This window comes from Podarcis melisellensis, assembly GCF_964234715.1.
Source record: "Podarcis melisellensis genome assembly, chromosome: 8".
In the NCBI taxonomy this organism is placed as follows: domain Eukaryota; kingdom Metazoa; phylum Chordata; class Lepidosauria; order Squamata; family Lacertidae; genus Podarcis; species Podarcis melisellensis.
In genome coordinates, this window is record NC_138540.1 from 2,661,332 (window position 1) to 2,685,555 (window position 24,224).

The following is a 24,224-nucleotide window of genomic DNA, read 5'->3' on the forward strand; positions in this document are numbered from 1 at the left end:
AGGTCCTTCTTAGTGTAGAGGCATCATTGCAGCTTCTCATCCTTCAGGCCTCCGACAAGGCGGTCACGAAGCATGTTCTCCAATTCTGAGAAGTTGCAGAACCGGGCAGCTTGGCGGAGAGAGGTCACAAACCCAGTTATGGTTTCCCCAGGGGCTTGCCGCTTTGCGTAGAAGGCATTTCGACGAGCCACCACTGAGGGCTGCGGCGAAAAGTGCCCCTTCAGCTGTTCCATTATTGTTTTGTATGGAACAGTAGCGATGTCTTCAGGCGCAAGGAGAGCCTGGGCAATCTCAAACGTCTCCTCTCTGCAGACGCTAAAGAATATCACCCTCTTCTTGGCGTCTTCTTCGTCAGTGACCCCTTTGGCTTCTAGGAGGAAGGTGAAACGGGAGGCGTACGCTTCCCAGTCTCCAGATGCTGGCTTGAACTGCGAGAAGCTGCTGTTGGTTGCCATTCTGAGTTCCTTGTGTCCCGGAGCTGAAGCCTGGATACACGGTGCGAGGCAGTGGTGCGGCAGGTGGCGGTGCTGCGGTGCTGTGTGTGGCAGCCAGCTCAGCGGGATCCCACCTTCGTCGCCAGTGAAATATACTCAGAGTCGCATAGTGATTTCATGCTCTTTATTCAGCTCATAGTGGTGAGGAGGAATGGAAGTCCCCTCAAAGTATCTGCTTTATATACATTATTTACACAATGGGCCCCACGTGATTGGCTAATTCCGGACTTCTCCTATAGGCCCGTCAGGTTGTGGATTCACTTCCATCTGGAGCTGGATTGGGTGGCTCCTGCCAACCAATCATACTACTGCATTGTTCTAGGACCAATCAGACTGCTGCATTCTGAATCCTATTGTTCTAGGACCAATCAGACTGCTGCAGTTTGGATCCTATTCAACTCAGTACATAACACTCTGGTAATTTGCTTTTGTTTGGTTTTGGGGTTTTCTGCTCCAGAGCTTTCCCTGCAACAACCCCACTCTTTACTGTTGAATCAGAGCAAATGGCAAATTGCCATTTGTTCACTTCAGCTCTAAAGAGTGGGATTTTGCAGGGAAAGCTCTGGGATGAAAAAGTTCGCCTGGACTCAGAGTTTTGTTTTGTTTTTAAATACTTTTTATTAAGTTTTCAAAAGCAAACTGAAAGAAGAACATAAGTCAAATTTCCAAAAACAAAGTCCACTTAAACATAAACTCTTGCATCCAGCATCTTAGTGTTTTCTTATTTACACTGCGCTTTGTCACACTCAGACTTCCTTCCTTCCCTGCTTCGGCTTCCACACATTAACACCTACTCCTACAGATTCTTATTTACCCCCCACCCACATCACAAGATTTAAGTTAATCCTGCTACAGTTTTTAAACTTCTACAATTATTCCGTATATATACAACAAATTTATTCCACTCCTCTTCGAACTTTGTTACTTTTTGATGTCTAATCTTATTAGTCATTTTCGCCAACTCCGCATATTCAAACATCTTCACTTGCCACTCCACTAAGGTTGGGATCTCCTGGGATTTCCATTTCTGGGCCACAAGAATCCTAGAGGCAGTCGTAGCATACATAAATAACTTACGATCCTCTTTTTTTACTTCATCTCCTATTATCCCTAGCAGGAAAGCCTCTGGTTTCTTTGGGAATGTATATTTAAACAGTTTTTTCTTTTCATTATAAATCAAGTCCCAAAAGTTTTTCATTTTTTCGCAAGTCCACCACATGTGGAAGAGTTCACCATCTGTTAATTTACATTTCCAGCAGGCTTTGTTGCTCACTCTGTACATTTTAGCTAATTTAACCGGGGTAATATATATTTTCTTTAAATTTTCTTTTAAGGTAGAGCACGCTGTAAACCTCATACCTTCGTTCCATAGTTTTACCCAGTTGTCATAGTCAATGTTATATCCAAAGTCGACTGCCCGTTTTATCATGACTTCCTTTATCAATTCATCTTTTGTGTCCCATTCAAGGAGAAAATCATACATTTTGGATAGAAGTTTTGTTCTACCCTCTAAAATTTCAATTTGGAATCTTGACTTTTTATCACTAAATCCTGTTTTATTGTCTTCTGTTAATATTCCATGAACTTGATGGTATTGAAGCCATCCTGTGAAAGCGTTTTCTACACTTTCATAAGGTTTTAACTTCCACCCATCCTCGGTTTTCATTAAAATGTCTTCATAAGTTGCTCTTCCCCCCTCTATATTTAACTTTTTTACCATTAACACTTCTATCGGGGACTCAGAGTTTTAAAGTGCGGACCTCTGTGTAGACAGTGTGGGGCAAGAGGCACGTGTGGATGAGCTCCTAGTCCTGCCATCCATTAACACATCTGTGTGCTGGGAAGCAGTCAGGGCCTCTGAGCACAGGTTCATCCAGAAGCTAGGATTCAGCCTCACAACCTAAATAAACACACCTTTTTTTGGCCTGCCAGGGGTCACACGAGGCCCTGCCTCTGACCCACTTCCCCCAGTCCTGACCTCGCCACGGCTCCATGAAAAACAAGCCTAATCCTGACCGTAAGAGGATGAGCTGCTTGAGAGTTGCCAAGCACCAGGCAGGATTGGGCAGGTCTGGGGCAGCCCCGCTTGATGCGTCTCCAGGAGATATCAGGTTGCCCAGCTGAGGCAACGCTTGAGCCTCCGTGCAGAAAAGCAGGAACCTGGTTTTAACTTCTTGCAGTTCCTCCTCTTGACCTCTTCTCTGTTTCAGGGAAAGAGGCAGGAAAAGGGCTGAGTAGTGATAGGTCAGCATTTTTTTATCCCCTTGGCTCTGAACGATCCCTGCCAGGAAAGAGGCAACAACGCCTGTGCTCTGCTCAGTTGATAAGCCTGTTGGGCTTCCATATGCTTATTTGAGGTTTGTTGTCTTCACTTGTGAAAAATGTGAGACAGACCTAGAGAAACCTTGAGGCAAAGGCTTAAAAAACACCAGATTGAGGGGAAACTAGCAATCTGTATTTCACCACACACACACACACACACACACACACACACCTCTCCTTATTCCTGAGTGTCCAGTATTTTTGCTGCCAACTTTTGTGCAACATGGGGGGGGTGAGAACTAGATTACTACTAGAAAAGAAAGAAAGAAATTGGGATTCTCCTGAGTCCAGCAATTTTTTGCAGATGTACAGATATGCCCTAGGGACGGGCCACCTACCCTCCATGGCATTTCTCTGTCAACCTCACCTTTTTTAGTAAAGAAGCCTTTGATTTGTAGCTCTGATAACAGTTTGTGCTGCCAGCTGATCTCCAGGAGAGGAAAATCTGCTTCTGTGACTGAGTGCGGTTTGAACTGCAGAAACAAAGAGGTGAAGCTTATTCATAGCATGGGTTTAAGGATTATCTCCTGCTAATCAAGCTGCTACTGAAAACACAGAAGTTAAAAACAACAACAAACAGCAACCCCAAAAAGTATTGGTCAGGGTAGCAAACAATGTCCCTTAGCCTTGCCATCTTTTCAGCCAGGCAGTGTCGCCCCCGCCTTTAACAACAGATCAGGCTCTTAAGACGTAAGGCACAAGAGAGAGCTGGCGGAAGGAGGATGCTCCAGTCAGTTGCTGCTACTGTTAAAGACACATGTGCAGTGGCCAGTTCCAGTGGCGTAGCGTTGGTTGTCAGCACCCGGGGCAAGGCAAGTAATTTGCACCCCCTAACCCGTGGATTTGCGCCCCCTAACCCTAACCCCCAGATGTTGCGCCCAGTGCGGCCGGCCCCCTCTGCACCCCCCACGCTACGCCACTGGCCAGTTCAAAGACTGGCTGTGCTAATGTGCCCAGGGCTTGTATTTGTGCAGCAAGCCTATTGTCTTGTGTTTTTATAAACAGGAACATCTCATTCTCCTTCTCTGCTGCCCTTAGGATCCATTTTAAGGCTGGCTGCTAGACCTGTTCCCATGCCTTAAAGTGCAGCAGGAGATGCAGAAAATCAGCAGGTGGTGTTCCTCCTGCCTTGCATCTCCAAGCTGCTTCATCTCTGTGCCAGGCTACTGTTCTAAAAGCACTGGAACAGATAAAAGGTAGCCACTTTAGCCACAAAATAAGGCTTTTTGGGAAGTCCCACAAAGGGGTGCCCAGTAAGCTTGCACCTATGCCTTTAACAGCAACTTAAAATAGCAGAAATAAGTAGGTGGGATTTTTCACAGCCTGAAGAGGAACGTGATCACCTGCTAGTGCCAGCAGCACATCAATTTGCTGGCAAGGGCAGAGCAACAAGCGTGCTGAAAAGCTGGCAACCCTCCACTGAACATATTGATGCCACCATATGCACACTTCTGGATTGCACCATTTCCCCCTTCTTTCTGTATCTGAAGGAAAGCAAAGATTGCCAGGAAGCTGAACTTCCAGTGCCAGAGATGTGTAGAATTTATCCCGCTCCTGTTTCTGTATGTGTGCATAGCTCTGAACACAAGGAAGTTTTCATCTTGCAGTTAGTAGATGGCAAGACTACACTCAGGGCTTGAAGGATGATTCTGTAATTTCCTTCTCTCCACTCCCAACCCAGCTATCCAACAACTCATTACTTTAATTTGCCTTGGTTTTTTATTTTCTTTCATGCTTAATTAGAGCTCTTTTAATTGCTCAGAGATTCTTGGCTGGAAGGCAACTGGGGAAAGTATAGGATTAGAGAAAGAAGGAGGGTGGAAAATGATACATATTTATTAGCATTTTCTCTCTACTCAACAAAACAGACTGCATTCCAACATCTATTATTGCATATCTCTGTTTGGGCAATTAAAAATAACCCTCCCCAACCTCCCCCTTTTATCCTCAGCTGCCTAATTAATTATCCCTTCAAATAATTGCACTTAACATTTCTTAAATTATATGTGGATATGTGAAGATTACACATGAGAAGAGAGGCAGGCGCTTGGCGTGTGCTGGTCCTTTAAAAGCAGAGTTGTCTGGGAACACCACTCAGAGATGTGCCTGGCAACAGCTAGGAAGAGGGGGGTCTGCTGCTGGCAGAGCAGAGAAGGTGGTCTTTGCTGGCCTTTGCTTAGGGCAGCTTGAACACACACACACACACACGGAAGGGGTGGGCAGATTTTTGTGCAATCATATCATACCCACGAAGATGGTGTCATGTGTGTCGCATCCTGCGATCTGTCACTGGGGTTTGTGTACTTTGGGTTCTTAACATGAACATTTCTACTGCTAAGAAGATTAGAAGTTCCCTGTATTAGTCTGGGTGGCACTTCGTTCCCCTTCCTGCTCTTCCTTCTCTGTTATCAGACCCATTTTATTTCTGTGTCTTTTAACTGCTGAATTAGCGGGAGACAAACCTGCCTATATCCTGTTTGCTTGTATTCTGTCTTAACTTGTACACAAGGCAGCTGAGAAAAGCAAGAAACCCAACATTAAAATACTATAAAAATGTGCAAGGTTAAGATCAGCACTGAAACAGTTCAGTCAGTAGAGCATGATGAGGCTCTTTTCTTGCATTGCACAGGGTTGGATTAGATGACCTGGTGGTCCCTTTCTGCTCTACAAGCACCCAGACCTGTGCAAGTGGTTTCAGTTTTATTTATTTATTTTGACAGTTTACATGCTTAATTGCAGTTGCCTCTAAGCAATGTACAAGAGTCTCAATACATTGAAAAGAAAAATCAGTTAAAATTATAAAGTCAAAATTCAGTTTAAATGCCTGCTGGGATTTTTTAAAAAGTATTTGTTTATTTACTGCTTTCATTAAAAAAATGTCAAAGCAGTTTACAACAATTGTGCATAAGATGATACAATAAAAACCATATTTAAAAAGTTGAAATCAGAAATCAGTTGTTATGGGAAGATGTATTCTTCATTGCCTGCATAAATCTGACTGAACAGAAACATTTTCAGTAGGTGCTTAAAAGCTGACACAGAAGGTCTTTATTAGGTGCTGGAAGCTCAGCAGGGAGGAGGTCTGTCTGACCTCAGCTGAAATGGGCCCCAAGCCCTTCTGGCAGACATGCACCAAACATCTGAGCCATGGGGGACCACTAACAGTGACTCCCACCCCAAAGACCTCAGCAATAAGACAGAGATATAAGGAATCAGGGGGCTCCCTTGGCACTTTAGGCAACAAAGAGGTCTTCAGTGTTTATCCATTATGAAAAAACAAAAAAAAATCCTTCCAGTAGCACCTTAAAGACATTATGAGTGGGCTTCTCAGGCCTCAATCCTGAGCAGGTGGGATGCTCTCTACCCCCTCACCCCCAGTTGTTTTTCACTCAGGTGTTTCTGATGTCGGAGCTCAGCAAGGAAGAAAAGCAGCCATGCAAGGGTTCTCTCTCTCTCTCTCTCTCTCTCTCTCTCTCTCTCTCTCTCTCTCTCACACACACACACACACACACACACACACACCTGCCAGCACTCTATGAATCTGCCTCCCAGCTACCGAAGGAGGGGGGTCTTGGAAACCCTGTGTTTTGCTCCTAACATCTATTCCCTCCACATGCCCAAAGTCTAGCTGGGTCTAGTGAGAGCCAGCCCTATGTGATGCCTGGCTCCATCTGTCTGCCTGGGCTTTCTCCTCCCAGGCCTCCACTTCCCCTACTTGGACAGGCTCCAGGTAAAACCTTCCCCTGCACTGCACAATCGCATCCTGGAACGCGTTAGCTCTGGGGCTGGCAACTCCCGACCTGCTCCCCTTTCCGGGTGTGGAGGCGGAGAGGAGGCAGGGTGTGAAAAGGCACCACTCCAGCCGTCAGGAGTAGCCTGGCTTCTCAGATGCTCTGCCTGATTCATGGGCTCCCATGTCTTACGGAGGCAACGGGGCTTTGTTTTTACTGGTTGTGTTTTGCAAAAGAGGCCCATGTCTACAAAGAGAAATGCTGAAACTCAGAGAGCGATCTCTATTCACAGCTGGACTGTGATTACTCAGTGGGGATGGGAACATATTCTCAGAGGCACTCTCAACATTAGAATGATAGAATCGTAGAGTTGGAAAGGACCACGAGAATAATCTAGTCCAGCCCCCGCAATGTAGGAATCCTTTGCCCAACGTGGGGATCAAATCAGCGCATGACCCTGAGATTGTGAGTCTCAATTGAACTATGCCTCTTCCTTATTTCTTTTCATATTCCAGCCATGCCTTCCAAAAAAGGCTCCAGGGTTTTAAGTCCTGCACAGGAGCGCAAAACATTTTCATAATTGCAGTGCTGCTTTTTGTCTCAGGAACATATGCTACCTCAGTTAGTAAAGGGTGTTTCAAAATGTACATTTGGAAGCTGAGACTGTTCCCTTCATCCAGTAAACATCACGGCATTCTTCCAAAGCATTCTCCATAAAACTGTGGTCCACAATGTTTTTTCAGGTGATCTGTCAGTTTACAGGGTCGGCAAGGTTTACCTCACCTGGGCCAGTTCACTCCAGCAGAGATCCCTCCGTGGGCCGGATTGCACGTGTGCATGGCTGCGATTTTCGGCGCCTGAGCATGCGCAGATGAGATTTCCGGCACCGCGGAAGCAAGTCTCCGCGCTGTGCTGGTTTAATGCAGTTTGGGGGCGGCTTGTGGGCCAGTTAAATGACCCCCATGGGCTGCTTGTGGCCCATGGGCCTTAGGTTGCCTACCCCTGGTTTACAAAATAATCCTAATTATGTAGGAAAATGTTGGAGGTAAAGATTTTTAAAGGGGGGGGGGGCGTTCCAACTTAGACACATGCAATCCTGCAGAGGCAAACCACTTTGCAGTTTTATACTGACAATGGGCTAACTTATTCAGCAGTGCAGGGATGCAGTTGGTGAGATGTTCAAATGAATAAATAGGGGTTATTTTTAAGGTGGGGGAACCTGAAGTTGCAGACTTTTCCAGTGCCAGATGGTAGCATGTATCAGACAAGGGACCTGTGGCACTTGGGAGCTGGTAGGTAAAGGGAGGATTGTCTCCCACCCCTAAGCTTAATCCTGTTTGTCTTGCAATCTCTTAATGCAATTTGCTGGCGTCCCCACAGCAAACAGCTTACCTGCAAACCCCTTTACCTGCTGACCTCTTTGGCTAAGCTTGTGCAAAACGGCACACAATGCTTCACGGTTTCCTGTTGGCTACTGGGTTACTTGCTAGTTGAAAGATCACCAGCATAGGTTAAATCTTCAAAGGGACTTACTAGAGGGAATTGGGACAAACATCACCCGGCTAAATCAGGAATTTCCACAGAAGAACTGACTCCCAGGATTGTGCAATGTGCAGCTATGCAAAGCTGGGGGAGGCCAGAGGGGCTGGGCCAGCTTTTCAACATATTTAGCCCAATTCAAAAGCTGGAAGGTTTCCGTCTTGCTCCCTTCGCTCGCCCACAGCTCTCTGGCATGTATTCTGACTAATTCACCGCTTGAATTCCCCACGACCTTGATGCTACCAGCTGCTCCAGCTGAGATTGCTAATCAACATCAGCAATCACATTTATAAAACTACAGGGAGTTTTGTGGCACTATTAAAGACTTACAGGTTTACTGTGGCATAAGATTTTGTGAAGGAAAACCCAGTTTGTTAGAAGCATGAGGGTATCCCCAGTTGACAGAGAAACACACAAACCTACAGAAGATGGATTGTCAATCTGGGGCCAGGAGGCCGTGCAATGCAAGAGGAACAGCAGATCTGTGGCATTTCCAATCTATGCAAAGCTTGTATGTATGTAAGATAAGAAGCTAGGGAGGTTGCCTTATCATTAATTACTCCTGCTGCAAATGGCCACCGTGCTTCTCTTGCAGACATTGGAGCTTTGCATAGAAATGTATGCTGGGTGCGCCTCTTCCTTTGCTTGGCCTTTTGGCCCACTGTTTACACACACCCCAAACACGCCTGTTGTGTGTGTGTGTGTGTGTGTGAGAGAGAGAGAGAGAGAGAGAGAGAGAGAGCGCTAAGGATAATGTGTCATGTATCAGACAAAGTGGGCTCTCATCCAAGAAAATGTAAACTAGAAGAATTCTGCTGCTTTTTCTGGTGCTGTAAGATGTTTTTATTCTTGCTGCAAAAACTAGCATAACCATCTCTTTGGAATACATAAAAGTAAGGCGGAGCTTCAGGATCCCATGAGTTACACACTTCTACTAACCTTTAAGTCCCACTGAGTTCCATGGGGCTTGGCCACAACAAAGTGGGCGCAGGATTTCAGCCTTGGGACCTCCATCCTAACCCTGGAGCCCTGCCACTTTGCGCCAGCAAGAAAAGCTAGGGTTGCCATATGTCAAAATGTGAAAATGTTGAGCTTTTTGGGGTCAAAGTTGAACTTTTGAATGAAAAATGAAGTTGTTCAGATTTTTTAATATTTTTTTAAATAAATTTTTATTTCTTTTTCAAACACATAATAAAAAACAAACAAAACGCAAAACAGAAACAAACATACATTTAAACATGTATAATTTCTTACTCTTATTTTCATACACCTTCTTTCCCCGGACTTCCCCATACCTCCCTTTCACTGCATCCTTGTTTTACATTTCTTTAGCAACTCCTCCAGTCAATTAACTATTTAATTCCCTTTCGTTAAATTTTCTTTAACTTATTAGTTACAGCTGTAATTCTCTATTTCTTACTCCTTGACATCTTAACACTCCTCAACTTTACAACAATTTTTAAGATATATTTTAAATTTCTTCCAATCCTCTTCCACTGTCTCTTTCCCCTGGTCACAGATTCTGCCGGTCATCTCTGCCAGTCCCATGAAGTCAGTCACCTTTGTCTGCCATTCTTCCAGAGTAGGTAGTTCTTGCATCTTCCAATACTTTGCCAAAAGAATTCTTGCTGCTGTAGTGGCGTACATAAAAAATGTCCTATCCTTCTTTAACACCGATTGGCCCACCATGCCCAGGAGAAAAGCCTCAGGTTTCTTAGGAAAGGTCCACTTAAGGACTTTCTTAATTTCATTATAGATCATTTCCCAAAAGGCTTTAATCTTCGGGCAGGTCCACCAAAGGTGGTAAAAGGTACCTTCAGTCTCATTACATTTCCAACATTTATTATTGGGCAAATGATAAATTTTTGCAAGCTTGACTGGGGTCATGTACCACCTATAGATCATTTTCATTATGTTCTCTCTTAAGGCATTACATGCCGTAAATTTAATACCAGTGGTCCATAACTGTTCCCAGTCCGCAAACATAATGTCATGACCGATATCCTGTGCCCATTTAATCATAGCTGATTTCACCGTTTCATCCTGTGTTATTCCATTTCAACAGCAAATTATACATTCTTGACAAATTCTTAGTATTGGGTTCTAGTAATTCTGTTTCTAATTTTGACCTCACTTTCTGAAATCCTATCTTCCTGTCCTGTTTGAATGTCTCATTTATCTGATGGTAATGCAACCAGTCTCGTACTTTGGACTTTAATTTCTCATAACTCTGAAGTTTAACCTTTTCACCGTCTTGTTCTAGAATTTCACAATATTTTGGCCATTTAGACTCCATATTAAGTTTTTTCACCTCCTTAGCTTCCATTGGTGACAGCCACCTGGGGGTTTTACTTTCCAACAAATCTTTATACCGCATCCAAACATTGTATAATGCTTTCCTAACAATATGGTTTTTGAAACCCTTATACACTTTTGCCTTGTCATACCATGAATATGCATGCCAACCAAAGCTATTATCATACCCTTCCAAATCCAAAATGTCTGCGTTCTCAAGAAGTAGCCAGTGTTTCAACCAGCAAAAGGCTGCCGATTCATAGTAGAGTCTTAAGTCCGGCAGGGCAAAGCCCCCTCTATCTTTTGCATCAGTTAAAATCTTAAATTTTATTCTGGGCTTTTTGCCCTGCCAGACAAATTTTGATATATCTTTCTGCCACTTCTTGAAACAGTCCATCTTGTCCAAAATCTGCAACGTCTGGAATAAAAACAGCATTCTAGGCAATACATTCATCTTAATAACAGCAATTTGGCCTAACAAGGAGAGCTTCAACCTTGACCATATTTTCTAGATCTTTCTTTACTTCTGTCCAACATTTTTCATAATTATCCTTAAATAAATTCACATTCTTAGATGTTAAATTTACCCCCAGGTATTTCACTTTTTTCGTTATTACCAAACCTGTTTCACTCTGAAACTTCTCTCTTTCCTCCATTGTTAAATTTTTTTCCAGCACTTTCGTTTTCTGTTTGTTCAGTTTAAATCCTGCTACTTGACCAAACCTCTCAATTAATTCTAATACTCTTTTAGTACTAGTTTCTGGCTGTTGTAAAGTCAATACTAGGTCATCTGCAAATGCCCTTAATTTGTAATGTCTGACTCCGACCTGAATTCCTTTGACCAACTGGTCCCTTCTGATCATGTTTAACAAAACCTCCAGAACTGATATAAAAAGTAAAGGGGATATTGGGCATCCGTGTCGTGTACCTTTTTCTATAGATATTTCTTCCGTTACCACATTATTTACAATTAACTTTGCTCTTTGTTTAGAATATATTGCACCTATACCGTTTTCAAAACCTTGGCCTACCCCCATCCCTTGGAGATTTTTCTTCATAAAGCTCCAGCAAATGTTATCAAAGGCTTTCTCCGCGTCCACGAAGATTAAAACCGCCTTCCTGTTAATGTCCACTTCTAACAGCTCCAAAATGTCTATAATGTTCCTCACATTATCTGACATATGTCTCCCTGGAAGAAAGCCCGTTTGGTCCTTATGAATCTCCTCTAACAACACTCTCTTCAATCTTTTTGCCAAAATGTCTGCAAAGATTTTGTAATCCACATTAAGTAGTGATATAGGGCGGTAGTTTCTAACCTGGTTCTTGTCAGTCTCAGTTTTCGGTATAAGTGAAATAAAAGCCTCTTTCCACGATTCAGGTGCCTTTTTCCCCTCCAGAATTTCATTACAAACTTCCTTCAGTGGTTGTATTATCCATTCCTTCAGTGCTTTGTAGTATTTAGCAGTCAAACCATCTGGTCCTGGTGATTTTCCCAGTTGCATATTCTGAATAGCACCCTCTATTTCTTGTTCTGTTATTTTTTCATTTAAAATCATTTTACTTTGTTCTGAAATTTTTGGTAGTCCATATTTTTTAATAAATTCTTCTATTTCTTGTTCATTAACTGGCCCTTGTGAATATAATTTCCTGAAAAAACTTTGGAAACAATTAGTTATCTCATTAGGTTTGTGGATGATCTTTCCATCCATTTCTAGACTTGTCACGGTGTTCATTTTTTGCCTCTTTTTCAATTGCCATGACAGAAGTTTCCCACATTTGTCTGCTGATTCAAATGTCTTTTGTCTCATTTGCTTTATCTTCCATTCTATCTCTTGATTCATCAGTTCCATATATTGCATCTGGTAATACTTTATTTCTCTCAAAATCTCATGAGACTTTGGTTTAGACCTCAATTTCTTTTCCCCTTCTTTCATTTTTTCCATGATTTTTTCTTTCCTCTCATTTTGCTTTTTCCTCTTTATGGAGTTCTGTTGAATTAGGAAACCTCGCATCACGGCCTTACTTGCGTCCCAAATTATTCTCTTTTCCACATCCGTTCTCAGATTTATCTCAAAGTAATCTTTCAATGTTTTTTGGGCCTTCTTGTAAATATCTTCATCCCTAAATAGGGTGTCATTCATTCTCCATCTGAAGGATCCAGTTGATGTTAGTTTCATCTCCATCCTTACCGCATTATGGTCGGAGCAAGTCTTTGGGCAGATTTCTACTTTTTTTATCCTTGGCGCCATACTACTAGTTACCCAAATTTGGTCAATTCTTGTCCATGTCATTTTAAGTTGTTCAGATATTTTTAAGGAAATTCACCAAAATCTTGACTTTTGACATGGGTTGGCATGTCTGGTTTTCCCAGACATTCAAGTGATTTCCGCCCAGGCACTGTTTCAGAGTGCTGTATGTCCAGGAAATTCTGGATGCAAGGCAGCCCTAAGAAAAGCAGGTAACCAGCAGGCCTGGACTGGCTGAAGATCCAGTGGATCTTTGGGCACAACTCCCCCTCTTGCCTCCGAAACACGCCTTTTGGGGGCTTTGCACTGGCTGCCCCTGGTTGGGATGCCACCAGCAGTAGCTCCAAGTGGTGTGTGCTTTTAGGCAGCTGAGTCTCCCCATCAGTGAAGTCCAGCACAGCCAGGCAGAACTGAGCAGAAAGACATGTCCTCTGCCTCCAAACACCAGGCAGCACAATGGATCAGAGGCTAGATTGCTTTGTTCAGGAAGCAGGCAGGCTACGAATCTGCATTCCTGTACTCACTTACTGGCAGGCAGCTCCATGGAACTGAATGGAACTTACTAAGTTGACCTGTGTAACTTCTGCTGAAGGAAAAGGTGGGAGAGGGAAGGAACTCGTAGAGGCTGGATGGCCGTCTACTGCTGAAGATACTCTGAATATCTTGCAGTGAACAGAGAGTTCAAGCAGATGGCCTGCCAGGCCTCCTCCCACTCTAATCGCTCTGTTGTTGATACCTTTGGAAGCAGATACGTGGTTTAACACACACACCTACCCTGATCTTCTTTTCTCCATTGCCATGCAGTAAGTTGGCTGCCGTCTTCCACAGCTGAAGCAAGAGCTGAGGAGTTCTGCTGCCACGAGCTGAGCTGCAGGACATCTGTGGGAAGGACGGTTTGCACAAGGGACTCCATGAAGTCTGGCATAGAAGCTGGGGAGACTTTCAGGCCTGGACAGGTGGCACTGGCAGGGACAGGTGTGGGGGCAGAGGCTGAGGCAGGAGCACGGAGCCTAGGGTTGCCATATTTCAAAAAGTAAAAACCAGGACACCCCAAATATTGTTGAGCTTTTCTTTACAAAAACGGCAAAAAAATTGTTTACTTGCCAAAGATCCAGGACAAACTGCTGCCTTCCGGAAATTGGAAATTCCCCCGGATGTCACTTCTGCCTTTGAAATCCCGGTAATGTCCAGGAAATCCCAGGCGTGTGTCAGCCCTAACAGAGCCACACCCCTTCCCTGCTGCACTATAAGGTGGGTTTTAGCTTGGGAGACAACAGCTGCAGGGCTGACTCACCTGGCAGCTGCAAAGGGCTTGGATAGATTCTAGTTCTCCACTTCTTTGCAGGGGAGACTGAGTTTCCACTCTATACAGAACTTCTTTGTCCTTCTGCCTTCTCCCTACGAGACAAATCTCAGTACACCAAGTAGGCGGCTTGCTTGTGGCTACAATATCTAACTATCAAGCAGAGAGATTCATTGGGGGACTTTTTCAGTCAAAGTTTGTTGTGATACAAAGCAAGTTGTTCAGTAGTGGCTTCCTAACCATGTTTACTCAGAAGTCAGCCCTGTTGAATTCAGTGGGACTTAAACTGCCGGGTGCGTGGGGTTAGGCTTGCAACCTAAGCTTTCCAGCGAAACAAGGCAGCAGGATTTTCATGCCCTTTAGGGCAGAGGGTAGGAGACCAACAGATCTGCCCAAGCGCCAATCCACTGAGAAGTTCCTGTGCAAAAGCCCCCTTGATATGAGCTGGGAGTTGTGCAAGTGGGCAGACCTAGGAGGGGTCTTGCTCTCCCTGCAGGGTGGGCTAGTTGCTAGCAGGGCACGCCGCTGGAAGCAGTGGGGCTAGTGGCCATGGGGCCCCAAAACTGATAAAGCTTGCATGGTCATTTGTCTGTCTCCTTCTGCTGGACACCAGCTGGGTTGGCCATCCATGGTTCTGTCCTGAGAAGAGGCAGGGGGTCCCAGGAGGCTGAGGGAAGGGTCTGGCAGCTTTGTTCTTTTTCTCTCTAGAGGGCATCAAACCTCTGTCATCCTCTATTTTCCATGCGGGCCTTCCAACTTTTTCCACACTGCAGAAAGTCCAACGTTTTCCAGAAGCAGTGCATTCTCCACAGCTGAAATGTTTCCTCCGCTATTTTAATTTATTTCTAATGTGAAGGACATTTCAAGGGTGCTTCCCAACTGTTCCTATTTTCAGATTGGATTCATTTGCATACTGGCAAATTCAGGTTAAAGGTGGTTAGTGCTCATGCAGTACAAGCCTGCTTCCCCACCCCCAAAATCAGACTCTGCTGTAAGGAAAGTGACAGGTAACACTTGCTCTGACACAGCAATCTCTGACCTCCCCACAAACGAAAAGGAGTGAATGCTCGGTGCATAGCTGGCATTGTCTGATCTCCCTGCAAACAAATCAGGATAAATGCTCAATAAAGAGGTCAACTGGAAGCAACCGCAGTGCTAAAACCCTCTAATGCTCTGGCTCTGTAGTAGTAACGTGTGATCATACCATTGCATTACAGCCCTGTGCTGCCTCTCTTTCATTATAAACTGGAAAAGGGTTTTTTAGCAACAATGTCACCCACCAGCCGCAAGCATTATACGGAATGGGTGCTAAGTTTAAAAGGGCTCCACCCACAGCAGGAGCATCACTCCTGCTAATGTGGAGAGAACATAGTGGGGGGCACAGAAAAACTGCAGTAATCCAGAAGCTCAGTTGCAGTTCTACCTGTGTCTTACCACAGAAGAGCGGCATCTGGGTAGTGAGAGAGTATTCAGTCTGGAAACACACCTGCTTCTTTCTTTCTTTCCTTTCTTTCTCTCTCTCTCTCTCTCTCTCTCTCTCTCTCTCTCTCTCTCTCTCTCTCTCTCTCTGATGAATGTTGCATGAGCTGGTGTAGAGGTTAATATTCTGGGCTGGGGCCTGGGAGCCCAGCCATGAAGCCCACTGGGTCACCTTGGGCCAGTCGCGCTCTCTCTCTCTCACTAGCTAACCTACTTCCAAATGATATGCCTCTACCTCCCTCTCTCTTCCAGGCCTGCTACCTCTGCTACAGCCTCCTGACACTGGCCAATGTGGTTGTGGGAACCACGGCTGTCTCTCTGAGAGATCAGGTGAGCAAGGACAGCAGAGAGTGGCTATGTTGAAAAGGGGGCTGTGCCCAGGCCAGCTAAGAGAACAGATCGCTCACCAGGAGAAATGAAAACTGCACTGTGTGCACTGACATTTAGCCTGGTGTGGTGGAGGAGAAGGCTGGAGGCAGGCCAGCTTTGTGGGCAGCATAAACTGCAGCTTCACGGCTTTGCTGGAGCCAGCTCACACACACAACACACAGAAGCAACAAAAAGTCCTAGCTCAGAGCAACCGTGGGGCTGGGAGTGGCACAAAGCAGAACTCAGCTGCGGGGCTGCAGTGGTAGCTGAATGGTAGCCTAGCAGCCCCTGGGAGGGTGCGCTTGGGCAGAGAAGTGGCTCCACTCCCAAGGGAGTCCAAGCAAAAGCAAGAGGAAAGCAAAGGGGAACTGGGGGAAAGGTCTGGACTGAGCTACATATTACACACAAACCTGTCTTAAGCCTCCCTCAACTGTGTAATGTATGGCTTGGTCCAGAGCTTCTTCCAGTTCTCCTTTTGCCTTGTTTCTCTTCAGACTCCCTTTGGAGGCAGCCCTGTGTTGATACTGTTTTATTGTTGTTAGCCGCCCTGAGCCCGGCTTCGGCTGGGGAGGGCGGGATATAAATAAAATTTATTATTATTATTATTATACAACTAGCAGAATCAAGTCATCATGCTTTAAGCATAGCAGCAGCATTTCTGATTGAAGGCCACCCCACTGCCCTGCACATGAAACTTCCCTGCATGTGTGGGAGAAGGTTGACCTCCATGCTATCTATTTTAATTATATCTAGCTAAAGGCCCAGCGTTCTTTGTAAGCAGGGGCATTGGGTAACGCTCAGAAAAAGTATTGCTGAGGGGAAATACAGTAAGCAGTATTGAAGGCAACAGTAGCATCATGAGTACAAATCATGAAAAAGTGCAATGAAAAGGATGTCTGGTACCCAAAAATATTTTATTTATTTATTTTATTTAATATATTGGATACCACAAAATAGAAACACAAAATGCATAATAAAAACAAGAACAAACAAACCAATAACCCCCCGTCCCACAAACACATAAAGATATAAATGCATGATTTCTTCAGGTTGCAGAATGTGGCTTTCCCTGGACGCAGGATATCATCTACCCTGGTGCAGAATTCTGATATATATATATTAAAAAAACACAAAGTTATTCTGCACTCTGCTAATGCTTCACCAGACGAGAGCAGCTTCTGCTCCCTGATAGATGCCTCTCTTCCTGCCTTTCTGTTCCCTTGACTCTGTGCTCCCCTTGCTCCCGCACCAGAGGCACCTCCAGCAGCTCTGCATCCAGCTGCAGAAACACATCACCACCAGCATACGGGAAGAGGCTGGCCTCATGTACCGCACTGAGCTCAAGGACCTGGCTGCCCAAACCTTTCTCAAGTGGGAGGAGCTGCATTCTCGGGGCTGGCTCAAGATAACCTCCCTGCAGGTAACTTCCATGTAAAGAGGGACCTGGAAAGACGTGGGAAAGGGTGAGTGAGCAGATGGTGAGGCAGAGGAAGGGTCACAACTTCTCTCCCTGTCCTGTATTCAGGAGAAGGTGTGAAAGAGCCTCTGTGCACACACTCTGCAAAGGGTCCTGGCTTCACGGATGGAGCGGATGCACCTGCGTTTTGGAACATGGATAGGCTCTTTTACAGCTTTCACCAAACAGAAGAAGCTGCCTTGACATGGGTCCTTCTAGCTTAGTATTCTCTACACTGACCAGCAGCAGCTCTCCAGGGTTTCAGGAAGTCTGGAGGTGCCAGGGGCTGAGGCAAGACATCTGCTGTACCACCGAGCAGAGCATCCAGAGCTGAGCCAGGCCAGCAAGCACAAGCAGGTTCACACACTCACACAAAAGTGCAGTGGAACAAACCATGTGAAAGGAGCTAAAATGCCACCATGAGGCAAGCTGAAGATGATGGGAGGGTGCCCTTAAGGGCAGTACAATAAAATAGAGACCAGTCTGACCACAGCCACTGGGAGGACCAGGAGAACTGTTCTGTGCGGGGGTGTGTGTGTGTGTAAGGGGGGTGTCATTTGGATAGTCCACCAAAAGCCTGGCAGTATTTCAAGCCAGCCTGGGATGCATGGGACCCTGGCAGCTGTGGCTCCATCTCCAGCTGTCTGTGGCTAATCACACATGACACACACACCCGTCCCTGCTGGGTGGCAAGAAGCCCACTGCTCGGAGCCAGCAGAACAAGGAGGAAAGGGATCAAGCGTGCCAGAGCTGTGTCTGACTTGGAATCATAGAATTGCGGAGTTGGAAGTACCCCAAGCGTCATCTTGTCCCACCCCCCGCAATGCAGGAATCACAGCTCAAGAATCCCTGGCAGACGGCCATCCAGCCTCTGTTTAAAAACCTGCAGGGGAGGAGAGGCCACCCCTTTCCCAGGTAGCCTGGTCCACTTGGTGCCATTTGTGCTGCAGGTCAGCCAAGAAAGACTTCACTTGTACCCCAAAGCAAGGAGTGGGCAAGCTCCCAGCAGTTCCTGCTTTGGTCCTGGACAGCTCCAGAATATTAACCAAAAAACCCACCTGGAGCTCGTGTGTACTTGGTGCAAGAAAACCACACTTTCCCTTGCTTCCCACCTCCCCGTCTCCATTACTCCCAGTGACTGCAGGCCACAGCAGCACCCCTGCACAACCCCCCAGGAGAGGAGCAAAGCAATCTCTGCAGGATGCCGACCTGGCTGGAAAAGAGCTTCGCTGGTCTGGGTGAGGGGACTCCGGGCTCCGTTTCAGATTTCCGTAGGAGGGTACAATGAGATTTCAGTATGATGGTGCAAGATTCTCTATGAGGTTGGAAGGGCTGCTCCCTGTTCAAGATTAAATTACAACACGTTGGTTTATCTTCAGAAGGTTCCTATCTTTTAAAGAACTCAGTATGACTATGGCACTATTATGAACACAGGCTAGACAATCCTTTGTTTGTTTGTACACCAGTCCACTTCATAGATTAAAGCAATTGCCGTTCTGTGCTTGAGGCCAGCTGAGTTGCCAGAAGTCTAGGCGTTCCTGGGAAACAATCAGATGTGGCCTGAAAGGTGATGAGGCAAGTGACTGGTCGCTCTCCCATCTTCACTAAATCTTGTTCGGGGGGGGGGGGATGTTGCCTGAAGCCAACCCCCTGTAAAACATATCCTTGCGAATCCTGCCATCTTCCATTCTGTGGACATGACCAAGCCAGTACAGACGTCACTGAGACAGAAGCAGGGTATTTTTTCAGCTGGAACTTGCCAGAACTCAGTTCCGGCACCTCTCAAATAGGCATCACTGCCATGATAAGAGAGTTCTGGCACCTGTTTTTCTAGAAAAATAGCACTGGGCAGAAATGCAAACATGCTGGGAATGTGGACTTGGATCTGCAGGGGCAGGTCAGATACACAGCTGAACATGCACAAAACCTTGGTGCGTTCAAAACTGTGCCAACATAGTTAAGTGCAACAATATGATATTGCCAGCATACCAAGAAATTGTGGGTTGACTCCAATGCCAGTCCTACTCAGATCCATTAAAGTTAATGAACATGATTAACTTAGGTTCCTTCATTTCAGTTGGTCTACTCTGAGTAGAACTCAGATACAATTCTATACATTTTGAGTTTTCTTTGTACATATTGCTGTACAATTTTTGAATCTTATTTTAGTGCACTGGCTCTAGAGGGAAAGAAAGGGTTAATAAACTCCCCCCCCCTTGGGAAAGAGTGCCATGCCAGGGAGGCTGATCACTAGCTTTGGGCAGAGATTTGCAGGAAAGGGCCTCACTGGGGATGAGATCCTTTGTCTTCTGTACAGGCTTACAAAGCCAGAGAGAGCTGCAGCCCTGCTCAGGCAGATGTGCCTGGCTGCAGGATCCTGGGAGTAGAGTCCCGGGCACCACAGCAGAGGCTTTCTGACCAGGGAAATTAACTACAAAATTTTGGATCTCTTCCAGACCTCTGCCAAACTTTGGCAGTTGTTTTGCAGCAAAAAAAAAACACCCCTCTGCATTTTGCAGCATCTCACAAACTGAGCAACTGATACATGTAACATGGGGTTTGTACTTTGTTGTTTAGTCGTGTCCGACTCTTTGTGACCCCCTGGACCAGAGCACGCCAGGCACTCCTGTCTTCCACTGCCTCCCGCAGTTTGGTCAAACTCATGCTGGTAGCTTCGAGAACACTGTCCAGCCATCTCGTCCTCTGTCGTCCCCTTCTCCTTGTGCCTCCATCTTCCCCAACATCAGGGTCTTTTCCAGGGAGTCTTCTCTTCTCATGAGGTGGCCAAAGTCTTGGAGCCTCAGCTTCAGGATCTGTCCTTCCAGTGAGCACTCAGGGCTAATTTCCTTAAGTATGGATGCGTTTGATCTTCTTGCAGTCCATGGGGCTCTCAAGAGTCTCCTCCAGTACCAGAATTCAAAAGCATCCATTCTTTGGCGATCAGCCAACTACAAACCTCAAAATTTGGAATAACCTCCAAACCTTTAAAAAAAAATCCTTCCAGTAGCACCTTAAAGACCAACTAAGTTAGTTCTTGGTATGAGCTTTCGTGTGCATGCAGATACACCAGTCTATTTCTGAAATAGATTTTACTACAAAGGAATTTCAGAAATAGACTGGAAAGAGAAGCTGCCGAATTGCAACTTATCACCAAACTTAAAACCATGGAGAGACCTGGTCTGAACAAAAACCTTGGATTCTTATCTCATTATACATGACAAAGCCATTTTTCACCTTCTCACCCCTTGCTTTTTCCTGTAAGACCTATTGCAGTCGTTAAGAGTCGTCAACAGGCTCATCACAGCTATCTGCCAATCACCCATTCCCACCACCCTTCTGAGTAATACCCCTCCCCACCTTCTCACTATATAGAAGGGTCTGGAAACTTCTGTTTCAGTGTATCTGAAGAAGTGTGCATGCACATGAAAGCTCATACCAAGAACTGACTTAGTTGGTCTTTAAGGTGCTACTGGAAGGAATTTTTTTTGTTTCGACTATGGCAGACCAACACGGCTACCTATCTGTAACTCCAAACCTTTGTGACCCATTCCTGCACCCAGGAAGCCCAAGAGGGCTGCCTAGCACTCCCACCCCAATCCCTGATTTACGAGCTGGGAGGATGCTTACATCCTTTTGTGCAAACGTGATGGGAAATAGAAGCACCACTTCCATGACTCTTCTCCGCCCAGGAGTTAATGCTGGCTGGGCCCTTTCCTGCTAGTGTGGCCTGAAGTCATAGGGAGGGGGGGCTGGAGAGAGGAAATGATCTTCATCAGCGGGGCTCAAATCAAAGGGGTTCAGAGCTGTTACTGCCCACTTAATTACTAAACAGAGTTTAATGAGTTGTCTTCCCTTCCTGACCTGGTGGCTGCCCTCTTTTAATCCAATCAGCCAGGACAGGAGGAGAGCGCTGGATGCATCAATAGCTGCCTACGGGGTTGGGGTGTGTGGACACCTTGTGAGTTTCAGCGTTGTGAGCAAGTGTTCTTTGGGAAAGGGACACACTGAATTATTTGTAATACAGTGCCATCCATGCAAATGGCACTCTGCAAAGTTTCTTGAGCAATTTTTTTTAAGCTGGCGATATAAATTCCAGCAGTGCTCTTGCACAGCTCCTGTTTATTGTAATGTGCAGAGAAACTTCACTTTATGTTTTATGCCTCATGACGTCTCATGCTATTGTGAGGTGGGAAATGCCATTTGCCTCATGCCCCCAGATGCCTTTGGGTGACCCCAGTCCTCCACAGGGGGCAGAGGAGAGGCTGTCACTTTGGTGTTCAGGATCTGTGTGTCTTGATCTCTAACACCACCAGCCGTTCCCAGACCATCACCCTAAATCCCTTCCCTTTTTCCACAAGGGAGAACAGAGCCAGAATCCCTGTCCTGTCACACAAAATGTGAATCTGCAGAGGTTGGCTCCTCACCCCCAGCCACAGGGTTTGCCATGTGTGCAGATTAATGTGCCTTGGCATTCTGCTCCTGCCTGACAGCCTTCCCTGGCCCCTTCCCCCACCTATGTTGCAGGGGCCAGGAGAGGGAGAAAGCTGCCTGTAGGGGTTACTTCTGAGCCGCACCATGTCCTGCTTGCTCATGCACTAGAAGACCCAGATGTGCTGATAGAAAGCTCCCCCACAAGGGGTTGGTTGGCTCTTTTGCTGCCTGGGGCAGAACCTCAGTACCTCAAGGATCCTGCGATCCTCCTCTGGTGCCTCCTCCACAAGAAGTACAGGGGGGCAAAGCAGGCTCTGTGGTGGCTCCCCATTTGTGGAATGCTTTCCCCAAGGAGGCTTGCCTGGCACTTTCATGACATATCTTTAGGTGCCAGGCAAAAGCATTTTTATGTAATCAGGCTAACAATCTATGGTCTTTTAAACTGTGGAGGGGAGGTTTGTTTTGTTACTATGTTGCTTTTCGTGTTTTTGTACTGTAAACCACCTGTGATCCTCAGATGAAGGGTGGTATATAAATTTAATTAATTAATAAAAAACAAACAAAGCAAAAACCCCTGCAGCAGATGTTCAAAGCCCTGCCTGTCCTGACCACCTCGCGCATCCATCTGGAAGGGAAGAGCCCCCCCCCCCCCGCTACTCAGTCAGCATATGCTGCCTAGAGCCATACATTTTAACAGTAGCCACAGCTGCTTTGGACTATGCTCTTGGAACACTGCAAAGCAAAGCAAGAGCAAGCGCAAGAGCAAGAGTTGCCAGGGCTCAGCTTGTGCAGAAGCCATCTGCTCTGGTGGGAAGTTCTGCTCCTTGGAGATAGATTTCTGTGGGGCTGCCCATGGCTGTTAGCCCCACTGGCTGGACTTTGCCTCTGCCGTCAGAGGGTTGCATTGTTGGCAGCCACAGGAGCAGAGAGCTGTTGGAAACCCTCAGGTCCTGCTCAAGGGTTTCCCAAAGGCACCTGGGGCCACCGTGGCTGGAAGGGCCATTGGCCTGATCCAGCAGGCTCTGCTGATGTACTTAGTGGAGAGGAAAAGTCACGTCATGCCTGTTTACTTGAAAAGGGGATGCAGATGAGAGCAGTGCTCAATGGCTGTGGGTGTAGAAGGAGAACCAGTGTGGTCCAGTGGGCAGAATGTTGAGGCAGGACCTGGGAGTCCAGGCTTCAAATCCTGAAGCTCACTGGGTGGGTGTACCACGGATCAGCCACAGTTTCTCCACCTAACGTTCCTCACAGGGTTGTTGTGAGGATAAAATGAGAGGTGGGAGAACCACCTGCACCACCTTGGAATCCTTGGCGGACAGCTGAGCAATAATTGCAATCATCAAGGTGGAAGGGGGGGGGACAAAAGGCCAAGAGCGGCAGTGTCTGCAGGAGGCTTTGCTTACTCATAGCTGCCCCCCAGAGCTGGCGTCTGATGCAAAATATGTTTCTGAGAGTTTGTGATTGTGTTTTCCTCCCCTCTTAGGGCCAGAATGAAAACATCTGATGGGACATATCCCAAGAAACCAGGGCTTTGCCATAGGGAGCAGCAGCAAGGAGCCCAGCAAAGCAGTTTGGTGGAGTAAGGCAGGCGCACAACAGTTCCCCCCCAGTCCCCCCCCCCAGTTCCTCAGCCGCAGAGGCATTTTTAACTTGAGTTTCAAACCTTTCTTTCTAAAGGAGAAAAGTTCTTTCAAGGGCTAAGCTAACAATGTTTGCTATTTATTTGCACAACCTTGTGCCTTTAAGAAGTGTGCCTTTCAAAGCAAAAACGCTCAAGGAAGGAATATCCACCCCTCTCTGCACAGAGGAGGCCAAAATAAATGTCATTTTTAATGGATTTTATTTCTCTCTTCCTGGCTGTTCCCTGAGGTTGTAACAGTAAGTGCTCTACTGCATGGCGATGGGCCACATCAAGGGTGTGGAGAGGACTCTTAAAAGCATGCTGGATTCTTGTTACTTACCGGGGAGATCAGGAAAGGGATCTGGAGGAAACGGAGGCTGTACTTCCTGAACTGCTGGTGGGTCTACAGAACCACCAGGCGTTTGCGCAGCGGAGGTCAGTGCTAAGAGGCACACATGATTCACCTGCAGCAGGCTCTGGGTTCAAACTAGCATATCAGGTTGAAAGGACTCAAGGCCTTGCAAAGCTGCTACAGGCTGGCGCCAAGGGTCAGCATCTGCCAAGGGCTCAGGGCAGGTGAGGAGAGTGCCCTGGACCTGCTGTTGCAAGCAGGTAGATGCGAGGGAGGGGGGCCCTGGAGAGTGTCTTGTCCAAGGATCCTCCAAAACCTGGAGTCGATGCATGCTGCTCGCTTGCATGGCAAAGCGTCCGAGGAGTCACTGCTCTGTCTAAAGCACACTGGTGTGCAGTTCCAACCCACCACCATCTTTTTGCTTATTGATCTCGCTCTGAGGAGTGTCTTGGCTGGGCAACAAGAAGCAGCTGTAGAAAGCCAACTGAAAATAGAAAAGGGGGTGGGGGGAGTCGCAAGATAACCCTCCGTGACCCAGGCACTGTGACTTTACAGAGTCATTTAAGTTGGCGGCCACCATGTACCA

The 24,224-nt window shown here is 46.3% G+C and overlaps 1 protein-coding gene across 5 annotated transcripts in view; it reads left to right on the plus strand.

Moving 5' to 3' along the window:
• Positions 1–23,507, plus strand: part of FAM178B (family with sequence similarity 178 member B) — a 186,467-nt gene extending 162,960 nt beyond the window's left edge. For 3 of the 5 annotated variants that reach the window (XM_081921280.1, XM_081921278.1, XM_081921279.1), the window contains 3 exons: positions 15,662–15,739; positions 17,031–17,198; positions 23,149–23,507. In XM_081921280.1, the coding sequence (XP_081777406.1) occupies positions 15,662–15,739; positions 17,031–17,198; positions 23,149–23,169 (267 nt within the window). In that variant the 3' untranslated portion in view covers positions 23,170–23,507. Of the gene's footprint in view, positions 1–3,239; positions 3,584–15,661; positions 15,740–17,030; positions 17,199–23,148 lie in introns of those variants that run through there. The other 2 variants (XR_014170940.1, XM_081921282.1) reach the window with 2 other exon arrangements.
• The last annotated feature ends 717 nt before the right edge of the window (positions 23,508–24,224 follow it).